Genomic DNA, 12411 nt, shown 5'->3' with positions numbered 1-12411 from the left:
GAAGAGCTGCCTTGGCCACACATTAAATACATTGCTACATGTAATCACAAAAAACATCTCAATGTTTTAAATAAATGTACAATTTTGCATTGGGCCGCATTCACAGCCATCCTAGGTTGCATACAGCCCACGGGCTGCAGCTTGAACACACCTGGGCCAAATGCTTCAATCAAAAGACATAGTGTAGTGAATATATAAGAAAACAAGACCTATATAAATGCTGTCTACAATTGTAGAAACCCACCTTAGATTGAAAGACACACACAAACTAAAAGTAAAGGGATGGTAAAAGGTATTTCATGAAAAAGAAAATGAAAAAAAAGCTGGGTTATCAATACGTATATCTGACAGAACAAATACTAAGAATGACACTACACAGTGATAAAGGGAACAATCCAACAAGAGTTTATAACCTTAGTAAACATTTATGTACTCAACATAGGAACACCTAAATATGTAAAGCAAATCTTGAGGGACATAAAAAGAGACACTGAAAGAAATACAGTCATAGTAGGGGATTTTAACACCCCATTGACTTCACTGGATAGATGTTACAGGCAGAAAATCAACACGGACACAGCAGCCTTAAATGACACACTGGATCAAATGGATTTAATTGATATATTCAGAGTGTTTCACCTCAAAGCAGCAGGATATACATTCTTTTCACATGCACATGGAAAGTTTTCTAGGATAGACCACATGTTAGGCCACAGAATGTCTCAATAAATTTAAAAAGATTGTATCATATCAAGCATTTTCTCTGATCACAATGCTATAAAACTAGAAATCAATCAGAAGAATGAAAACTGAAAAACACACAAAGATATGGAGACTAAATAACATGTTACTAAATAATGAGTGGGTTAACAATGAGATCAAGGAAGAAATCAAAAGATACTTTGAAGAAAATGAAAAGTAGGACACAACAACCCCAAATGAATGGGACAGAACAAAAACATTTCTCAGAGAGAAAATCACAGCACAACAGGCCCACCTCAAGAAACAAGAAGCTCAGATAAACAATCTAACTTTACACACAAAGGGACTGGACAAAGAACAAAAGACATAAATTCAAATGAGTAGAAGAAAGGAAGTAATAAAGATCAGAGCAGAAGTAAACAAAATAGAGCCTAAAAAAACAACACAAAATAGCAGTGAAACCAAGAGCTTGTTTTTTGAAAAGATTAACAATATTGAGAAGTCTTTAACCAAACTCATGAAGAGAATAGAGGACCCAAACAAGTAAAATCAGAAATGAAAGAGAAGTAACAACTGACACCAAAAAAATGAAAAGGATTGTAAAAAAATATTAAGAACAACTATATACTATCCTTTAAAAAGTAAAGTCTTCAGTAAAATAGCATTAAATTACATATTGAAATTTGCATAAACAATATTTAAATACATTTTATTATTGAACTGGCCATACAAATTTCAGCTGCAATAAAACTCTTCAAATAATGTAAATATATTTATTTGGTCTTATGTGTATGTTATGTGAATTACTGATAGCTCTAATTTCCACTATGGAATAATAAAAAAAGTACATTGGCTGTAATATTACTAGGAAATGGAAGTCTTAGAGACCGTAAAGTGCCTTTTTCAGGTTGGAACAAGATAAAAGTAACTAAATTTAAGTAGTCCAGACTTTCAGCAAGAAAGAAAATACAAATAGAACATAAACAAAGATATTTACTTAATCTTCAAATATGTTGTGACAAATCAAAGAATATTTAAATGCAGAAAGAAGAAATTCAGAAACATTTTAATTTTACTTAAAATATGTAAGCATTTTAATAAAATAAAAAAGTTAAAATACTTAAATTATTATGGGCTTTAACCCCCCTCCTGCAATACAAGTTACTTCTAGTAATAGGGTATTTTCCTTCTGGTTTCTTAAAAATGATGTGAAATCACATATCCTTTACTATATTTCTATTTAAAATATTTACCACTCTTTGTAAGGCACAATGATTGGGTATACTCTGTATCAACAAAGTAAAGTCCATGAAAATATATTTAGGTTTTATGTGGATTAAACATAATTTCTTTTTTATCAGAAATATTTAATCAATATATCTGTCCTTTATTTTCAGTTTATCAGAAGCCAGAATTCAGCATGCCTTTACATAAATCCAGATTTCTTTTTGTTTCAAAAAAATGATTGCTACATTTTATCATCTGGCATTTTGACAACACAGGCACTCTTTAAAATGAGTTGATTTTACAAATTAGTAAATTTTTGAACTTTATTTTTCCACAGAGCCCACATAATTATAGCCGATATACTTCTTCTTACAAAGTTTAAATGATATGTAATATAATTTTGCTTAATCTGTGATAATACCTACTAAAATTATACAAGAATAAGATGGCTTTCTCTGAAGGGTATGAGGAAGGGAATTTGAAATACCATGTTAGAATGGTGATCATAACAGGACTCAGCGTGCACGTGACTCTATCATCGGTATTATCTGAAGTGCTTGCAGTTTATGCTAACTGAAGAGAATTGTTTGAAGTTTATTTTATGCAGTATGCTTATCCTTCATTTGTTCCTAAAGCAATATGTTTGCTATACATATATACATCATTATTTAGCACATATGGAACAAGACCATGCTGCCATTCAACATGAAAGTACCACATGTTTTGTTTTGTTTTGTTTTACAATCAAATGGCATCCAAAATGCAATATATTGCTATGAAAATGCAAACATTTTCACAGGCTGGCATTTATGAATGAGGTTGGTCACAATGAAATGGGATTTTATTTTATACCAGTGGAAATGATTTATCATAAATATATAGACCAATATATAACATTGAAGAACAGGAAGCAGAATGGAAACAATGCTCTTGCATAAAGATCAATTCTCTTTGCTGCTGTTGGAATAACGGGTTTGGCAGGGGGAGGCTTCTTGTTGCTCTTTGCCTGAGATTTGCCAAGTCCATTGTTGACTTCAATGGGTTTTCCATAGCAGTCATAATTGGATAATTCAAAATCTCTGGGTAAGCTTCCAACAATGCTGAAGTCATTAGATCTCAGGTCAGACTTAGAAGTACAAACTTTTTTGCACCTTGTCTCACCAACCTGGAAGGAAAAATTAAACACAGAATGTGTCTAGAATTTTCTATTTATACCAAAAAAACACACATCTCTTCAAAAGGATGTTTTAAAAATCAGATATAATAGTCATCTGATGAAACCACCAGACTGCCTGAACCTTAAAGTCTAAAATGCGGCATATATAACAAGGCTTATGCCATGGAATGAACATTAAATAGGTTATTTTATATTAAGGTATCAAAATACAAAGAAATATTTATTTTAGGTGTTCCCAGGCTTGTGAGTCCTCAATTGAAAGACCAATAAGTATACATCCACTATTTAACCAAACCTCAGATCAGAGTCCTACGATACATGGCTTACAGAAACCTTCTGGTGCTTCTAACCTTTGACTTCCCTATGGACCCTATTTCCAAATAGGGTGGTTTTCAAATGACCAAGACACTTATCAAACCAATGAGATAGACTGTTGTCTCTAAACCACACTTACAAATAAGGACTAAAAGGTGGTCATAATTATCGTGAACTAAAGATTTGCTAGTGAAAGGCATTCCTAACGTCGGCCAAAGTTGAATAGCCAACCACTCGGATAATCAAAAGAAATTGTGTATGCTATAGAGATTAGTCTGTTAATAATCTGAGTTATTAAATTGGAATTCACTCCTAAATGCATACACATGACTTTGAGATATCATTCATAGATAAATGGATAGATAGATGATACATAGATAATTTCCAGACCTTCCATTTAAATTCCCCAATTTGAAATTTTATTTTTTTTAAGATTTTATTTATTTATTTTTAGAAAGGGAAGAGAGGGAGAAAGAGAGAAGGAGAAACATCAATGTGCGGTTGCTGGGGGTCATGGCCTGCAACCCAGGCATGTACCCTGACTTGGAATCGAACCTGCAACACTTTGGTTCACAGCCTGCGCTCAATCCACTGAGCTATGCCAGCCAGGGCTCCAATTTGAAATTTTAAAAGGCCACTTTCAGCAAGCAGTGTGTCATCCAAGTTCCCTCATCATGCACACACCCAGACTCACACATTCTCGCTCATAAGCCTTTCCTGTAAGTGTTCCAGACAGAAGACCCCACGTAAAGCTCCAGCTTTTCAGGGGTCTGTTTGAGGAATGTGTAATTCTCAACATGTGTCAATGAATTTCTGTATAGAGTATGTCATCACCCTGATTGGAAGAGAGGTTGAGAACAGACTCTACATACCAAATCTTTGTTTCATCCTCAATCTATCAAAGAACCTTCAAAGTCTGGGACACTGTGTGGGTATCTCAGTCTTTGTCTCTTTAGTATTCTCCACTCCAAAAGCATTAGATGCACTAACTCTGCTTTAGAATCCACTCATCAAAACAAAGAACTCTAGCTTTGGACTTAAGAAGCATGACTTCCTATTTTACATATAAAAGGTCAAATGCATTTACCACAGAAATGTGTCCACTATAAATCATATTTTATATGTAGCTTTAGGTGTGGTTTTAGTTGTAAATAACCAAACAAGAAGTCAAATTTACATGGTATTATAACTCATCACACACAAATACTTGAAATTTTCTAACCTGTTTTATTTACTTAAACAGATTCTTAGATTCTGCTAGCAATTTTAATGATGTTAGAATTTTATCTACCATATAATTTATTCAAATGTTGGTATAGAATGTTTATCTAGAGAGATTATTTAAATATAGTAAATATGTCAGTAAAAGAAGAATAATTTTGTCAATGAAAAAAATATTGTAAAAGCACTCCAAGAACTTCAATTTGGTTATACTAAATTTATGACCATTTATTTTATTAAAACCTTTTCCCGAGAGGTAGTTGAAGATTTCTGTAGTACAGTAGGATTGCATGTGTGTGTGTATGTGTGTATGTGTTGGTGGAGAGAATTTCTAACTGCTACGGAAGTGATTTTTAATGACATGACACAACTAAATAAAGTATAAGATTAAGTTTCTACTGGGAAGTCTTCAGGTCCCTTAAACAGCTCATGATTCATTAACTAATTGGCTGGGCTCACCTTGCCCCATTCATCAGAGATTTGATACAGACAACTTTCTTTCTTAGTTACTTTCTACACATAAGTATTGTATCATCTTTGTACATGAAAGCACAAAAGAGTTTATGATCTAAGTACTATTTTAAAGAATTATAATATCACATGAAGAGGGATTCAATACACTGCTTATAAATAAAACAGTAATTCTACTTAACATTTTTAAAAGTGATCTTGGTTATATTAATCTTTAATTTATGATTTCTCACTTTTTCTTCATATGAATATATGTCTCTTTCATATAAACTTGTCACTTCTCAAAATTGCTCGTAGCAAAAATGAAGTAGTATGATAATGAAATTGTCAAAAATGTTGAAAAGTAATGTTGAAATGCAGATAGAAAACCACCTAGTGCTACAAATTTTAACCTCTAAGATTTTCCTTCTAGTCCTTTTCAGTATGCATCTATATACATTTAAGAGCAATAACCTTATATGATATTTCTTGAACAGAAGACTTAGGCATGATTTCAATGTGATAGTGGTATTTCTACAGAAGGTAAAAATATGCTCAGAAGTTAATAAACTCTCTATATTATACTAACTTTAAATCAACCCTTAATTTTAAAACCATATTATTCCCATAAAGAAAGACCTGACTCATTCATGTGTGAACAGGAGCTTTTATGATTTAATTTATTCAAATCCATAGGCACAGATATTATTTTGTCTTTTACTCAAAATAACTGTTGTAAATGGCACATGCCACAAACTAGGTGTTGAGAAGATGACGATATGACAGCAGTGGGTCCTCAACCTTACTTATTGAATGAAAAAGAAATATGTGAGTAAACAAATTAGTAACCAAAGTATTGGAATGGCTGAGGAAGAACAAAATTTAGGGAGGGGAAACCCAGACAATTATAAATGTATAATAGTATATTTTTATATGTAGTCAAAATTATGAAAACTTCTTACTAAAAGCTAGGGTAAATTATCATTGATCTTTCTTAAATTTTTTAATCATTCCTTTCCTTAGCAAGAGCAACATTATTTTAAAATCAGCATTGTATTTTTTTCTACAACCCCAATTTTATTATGCTTACATTAATTAATACTGTATCTATCTAAAAATAAAGGACATATTATCTGATTGAAATTACTCAGCAAAAGCTTATATCCTGGAAGCGAAATATACTGAAACAAATATATTTTGAAACCAAAATTATAATCAATTTTTTCACAGGAAAACCACTAAATTAAAAAGGCAACATTTTTATATTTCTTTTTTATACTTTCTTTCATGTGTCAGTGTGTAACCATCTTACAAAGTTACCATGCTTACATATTTACTGTAAGTTTGATGTGACATTAAAGCTAAGTTATTTTTGGACATATATTCTCATTTTGAAGCCTGTCTGAGGGTACAACTATTACATAGTTACACAGTCTTAATTTTGGTAACTGCATTTTGACCTGTAAGAAATAAGAGTAATCTACATTTATTTCTGGATATTAAAATTTTTGGTCAATGTTTAAAATCCCTAAGCATCACTGTATGATTTTTATAGTAAAATGTCATTGCAATTTCAGAATCCAGACAGAATCCAATGTATTTCTATTAGCAACTGAAAACATAGAGATTTAAAATATAGAAGCTCTTAATTAGGTTGAATTTCTGTTCACTGGGTAATTATTGCAGTGCTTGAAAGGTGAATTTAAATAATTCAATTCAGTCTAATATTCTGGATCCTATTTCTTCTTTATATTTATGTTCATGAATAATCTTCATATGTTTTCCAGTACTCTGAAAATCTGGTTCTCTTGTGTCTCCTTCCCTCCATACCCCACTTCACAGAATATATTAAAATTCCAAGCTCATCCACACATTGGTGGTGTGTGTTGCTAGAGAACTGCTACAGTTATTGAGGTCCCGTCACACACCAGAGAATGGAGCTGAGTGTGGCACTACTGGAAATCTACAGAACACCTTTGCTTTCAGTCTCCTGATCTCATCCCCAGGGTTCAGGTTAGAGGGAGGGAGGATTAATTGGTTGGAAACATGAGGAAGTGGTAAAAGATTATGAGATGTAAATGGAGGGGCTCCATATGTCATATACAAGACTTCTTTAAAGGACGAGAGTTCTGCATTAATGAAAATTTTATACTTATTCCTCATAAAGTAGATCACAGTATTAAAGAGTTATAAGGTCTGAAGAACCCTCCTGCAAGTTTACAACTAAGAATTTGCAGAAGTCTTGGCTATAGGTTCTGAATATGAGTTTAATGTCTTAACAAAAAGAAAAAAGAAAATCCATAGGCAGCACCATATAGGAACTGTGCTTTTGTACCTGAAGATACATATGCCAAAAACTTGTTCAATTAAGTAAGAGGAGTGGTAGTGGTCAACAGACTAACAAGGTATGGGGCCAGGACACACACAGAGCAAGCAAGATTTTCCCAGGCTGTAGGATGCTATGGACCTACTAGTCTCTTGGGGAATTTACCATGCAAAGCTCAATAGAAATGATTGCCTCATTTATTAGTCCTCTTAACCAGAGGTCATCAACAGAGGCACTTCGGGGAGAGTGGACAGCTATCCCTAATCCGTGCAGCAGCCTGTTGCTCCGGTATTTATCAATACCTGAATTTATAAACATCACCCACTATCCTGAGAATTATGACCAAGAACAAGACAACATGAGGGGTTAAACCTGTCCAATTCTTCTCCAAGCACTCAATGTTGGGCAGGGTGGATCCATAACTATGGGCATAGCTTCCCTATGGGCCAGGCGTCCAAGGAGTAAGTAACCTGCCTGTCACGTTCTGTGTGAAACTCTCTAACCTGACAGAGAGTTTGTAGGGAATTAATCAAGAGCCTGCCCCTCTAAGCCTTCACTGTTGGCACAAGGTCAGTGCTTCCCTAAGAGTGCTCCAGCCTTTCCCTAAGGCTTATCAAATGAGACACAGTAAGGAGGTCTGTAGTTCTGGCAAGACCTCCACATTGGATGGTGTCCATCACAGCAGAAGGGTATCGTTAAGCTCAGTGAAAAGTCCTGAAGAAATTTGGTGTTGATTTTTTCCTTAATTAGTATGTGATCTAAGTGTTTTCTATTTGTTTTCCAAAAAGTATGCTGTGCTTAGTTCCTTTTCATCTATGAGAGAAAAATGAGTGAATACAAATTCTGTCAAGCCTTTACACCCACAGAAGGTATCTCTCCTGACACTACAGAGAGCCATGCCAGGGGAAATAATTTCGTTGGAGAATTTCATTCTTACCTGCAAAGTGCTAATGTGAACCGGAGTCCCTGTACCATTCACGGTGTTCTTTTTAGCCACATTTCCACCTTTTCCATCTGCTTGCTCAGCTTTAGCAATTCTGGCTTTTTCTGCTTCAACTCGTTTTGGGTTATTTAGCATCACCTGGACGACTGCATACTCCACAAGGGAAGCAAACCCAAAGAGCAGGCAAGCAATGAGCCAGACATCAAGAGCCTTCACGTAGGATACCTTGGGTAGTTCAGCAGCAAGCGTTGTGCACTCAGAGGCCAAGCTGAGTACTGAGAAGATGCCTACAGAAACAGCAGTGGGGATTAGAGTTGCTAATGAGCCCTGTGAAAAAATATCCTGCAATCATTACTCCTTGAGTAATCCCTCTCCAGTACCCTCCAAAGACCCATGGACAATTCATCAGGTCCCTTTAAAGCACAAAGAGTAGAAGACATAATATGTACATACCTTTTATGGAAGCATTATTAAAAGTTACTGGGGATGTTTGTAAGTTTGCAGCATTTTAAATAAAGAAGTATAAATTTAAACAGGTATAAAGCACATTTTGGAGCTGGTTTAAATATTAAAGCTATCTAAAATTATTCTATCATATCTCTGAGGAAGCCACACAGCTTATTTTATTTTTCAGCATTATTTTAGGCAGCTATAGAGTTGAATTTTATTCCATGAACAACTAAATCAGAACAAGAACATATAAAGCAATTTTCTGATAAGGGTCACAATTTAAAAATATAATAGAAAAGACAAAGTAGAGAATATCCCTGGTTATTTCAAGGAAAACAAATGATTCCAGTTTTCAAGGAAATAGTAAAATTCTGCTACATGCATTATTAACAGCACAAGGAAAGCTAGCTCCAAAGTACCTCTGGAAGCCTGTCATTTCAACTTACACAGGTGTGGGCAAAAGTCGGCTTACAGTTGTTCATATGGAAAAAGGCATACAGGTTATGACTATTACAATAGCTATACTAACTTGGAAGAATGTCACAGTAGCAAGAAATCCTACTTTTCCCACCCCTTACTGCATGAGAGTAAGATATTCCTAAAAAGCAAGAAAATATTGACTATTTTGAGAAATGCATAATGTTCTCAACAAGTCTAAAAATTTAAGTCTAGTTTTGGGTGTTTTATTTCCAGAACATTATACTTCATAGTTAATTCTCATTCTCTAAAACAGGGGTGTCAAACCCATTTTCACCAGTGGCCACATCAGCCTTTTGGTTGCCTTCAAAGGGCCGAATGTAATTTTAGGAGTGTATAAATGTGACTACTCCTTAACTAGGGGCAAGGAGCTCTATATTTGGCCCTTTGAAGGCAACCACAAGGCTGATGTGGCCACTGGTGAAAATGGGTTTGACACCCTGCTCTAAAAGAATTAATTTATCAGCTGTCAATGTCTTCAATACAGACACATAAAGCTTAGAATAAAATTTCCCACATTTTTTGGTTATTAAAATATAGATTTGGTCTTTGTGGTATTTATTAGATGTAAGCTACCATATTCAGACAAAGTTGTGATTTTCTTTGCTTCTTTCCCAGTTCCCTTCTTCCTAAAATCTGTATGTTATTTAATTTTTCCAATAAGTCAGGAGGGAGGTTGGCAGGAGGCCTTTCTGATGGAGAAAAAAATGAAATGAGACAACCAGTCAGTCACTGAGATGTCAGATATGTCACATTTTACCCATGTGAGTTCCAGGTGATGTTCAGAACACACACACACACACACACACACACACACACACACACACACGGTAATGAAAAATTTTAAAAACACTCCAAACAATCAAAACTTGTTACAGTGTCCTTATTTTGAAGTTTATTCACTTAACCTAGAAGAAGGATTCCTATAGCGACACGATTTTCAAGTCTGACTAAGGTGTTTCTATGTCACAGAGCATTACAAACAACAAATTGGAAAGTGTGGGTAACCAGCCCTTACCCTCTCCAGCCACTGCTGATGATACAGCACACTGTACCTGATGTTTAGGGAAATGATGCTTAGTCATTTTTAAAGGAATTATATTTTATATCCTCTGATTATAAGAGTATGAGAATATAAAATATTACTTGGATGATTTGCATTACAATGATTGTTTCTAAGCTTGTCACTATTAGCGATTTTAGAGTTTAGTTATCTGTGAATATCACAGAAAATACCCCAAGGACACAAAAAGAAAAAACTTAGTTTAATTACAGAGGACACAAATAATGAGAAAATCTAGTTTAGTGCCATGTTTTGAAGGAAGTAAAAAATAAGTGGAAGAAAAAGGTTGCTGATAATTCCCAAACTCATTATTTCAAAATACTTGATTGTATACTTGGTCATATAAAGAGACAAGTGTGGGGCACTTTACCCAGCGGCACTCGGGCAGCACTGGCGTCCGGGTTGATCCAGAAGGAAAGCCAGGACAGAACCACGATCAGCAGGGTCGGCGCATAGACGCCCATCATGTAAAACCCGACCTGTCTCCTGAGGGTGAAGATGACTTCCACACATGTGTAGTACCCTTTCCAAAACAAACATGGAAAGTATGAGGTTCTCACCCACATACAACATCAAAATCAATAAGGGACCTATAAGTCACTTTTATTTGAGGCAATTTCACAAAGTAAACTCAACCAAAAAAAAGTTGGTTTTTTCCCCTATAAATATATGACATTGATGTGATCTAAGAGGATGACATTATGGAATCGGGTTCACCTGACCTTACACAACTTCATTATGACATTGAGAAATAGATACCACATGTGGCTCCACTAGTGCCTGTCTTGGCTTTTATGCTTTTGTTCAGAGAATCTTCAATGGACTTGCTTGGAATTGTCATTACCCACGGCTACTCTCCAAGTCAATGGTCCAAAAAGGAACTCTGCAGGGAGCAGTGAATCAAAATGGGGCATGTCCAAAAGAAACACTCCTGGGCTGTGCATGACCATATTAATTTTTCAGTCACCTATACCACTTCTTATCTAGGAAGGATGGCAGTCTCCAATGAGTTACATGCATGTTTAAGCCTTAAAAAGTAACAAAGTATTGGAAGTAAACGTTAGCAAGAATAAGAAATGTGTTTTCATGTCCTGGATGGTATAGCTCAGTGGATTGATTGTGGGCTGTGAACCAAAGGGTTGCTGGTTCGATTCCCAGTCAGGGCACATGCCTGGGTTGCAGGCCAGGTCCCCAGTGGGGGCCATGTAAGAGGCAACCACACATTGATATTTCTCTCCTCTTTCTCCTTCCCTTCCCCTCTCTCAGAAAAATGAAGAAATAAAATATTTTTTAAAAATAAATGTGTTTTCATTTTATATAGATACAATATTACAAAGTGCAAGCACCTGAGGTTCTTCTCAATTCTCCCTTCCTCTGCTCCAGGCCCTCAAATGTCAATTTCGCTAGCCGAGACAAATGCAGAAATTGCTTTACAACATAATTCTAGAGCTGCCCTGTCCTCAGCTAGTCCCCAAACCTAATCACAAATTATGAGAAGCCTCATAATAGCCTTTGCTGACTTGAGACAGAAAATAAGTGACACAAACTTTGCCTAGCACTGGAATATATTCAGGTGTTTTTTTTTTTTAATGTTTTAAGCCTTTCAGTCAGCAATTTAAATACAATCTTTAATGCCTAAAGTACTTAATTTAAATAAAAATGTCATTTACCCTTCAACATATGTAGGGTTATATAAAATACCAAGAAGTTAAATATCTTCCATTGTGTTCAGCTTAAACTGTACATTATTACTTATAAATGTTGAGACAGATAACAATGAAAAAAATAATTCTAGGGAAAGGACAATATTACATTTAACTAGTTTATATTTTAAAAGTAATATGTATCTGTTATTCTTGGTTGGGAAGGCTGTATATACTTCTGACACTAGAATGATCTTTACATTTATTCATTAATAGTACCTAAGCATACTCACATACATTAGGGTTTTAATACATGCAAATAAAGATTGCCATTCACATCATCTTATCAAATAATTTAGATTAAGAATTTTCCAATGTGAATTATATTATTGCTACCTCTGTGAAATTAGAAACATA

General features: G+C 34.7%; 1 protein-coding gene across 1 annotated transcript in view; it reads right to left on the bottom strand.

Annotated features, from left to right (window-relative positions):
* Positions 1 to 825: 825 nt before the first annotated feature.
* GLRB (glycine receptor beta) overlaps positions 826 to 12411 on the bottom strand; it is a 53347-nt gene continuing 41761 nt past the window's right edge. Inside the window, exons 8-10 of the mRNA XM_045830687.1 lie at positions 10722 to 10874; positions 8356 to 8648; positions 826 to 3094 (exon numbers count right to left, since the gene is read on the bottom strand). Coding sequence (XP_045686643.1) covers positions 2798 to 3094; positions 8356 to 8648; positions 10722 to 10874 — 743 coding nt within the window. The 3' untranslated portion in view covers positions 826 to 2797. The remainder of the gene's footprint in view (positions 3095 to 8355; positions 8649 to 10721; positions 10875 to 12411) is intronic.

Source organism: Phyllostomus hastatus, unplaced genomic scaffold (assembly GCF_019186645.2).
Source record: "Phyllostomus hastatus isolate PE091 unplaced genomic scaffold, TTU_PhHast_1.1 phas_contig_159, whole genome shotgun sequence".
Taxonomy (NCBI): Eukaryota; Metazoa; Chordata; class Mammalia; order Chiroptera; family Phyllostomidae; genus Phyllostomus; species Phyllostomus hastatus.
Note: the sequence above shows the minus strand (reverse complement) of the source record. Positions and strands in the feature narration are given on the sequence as shown.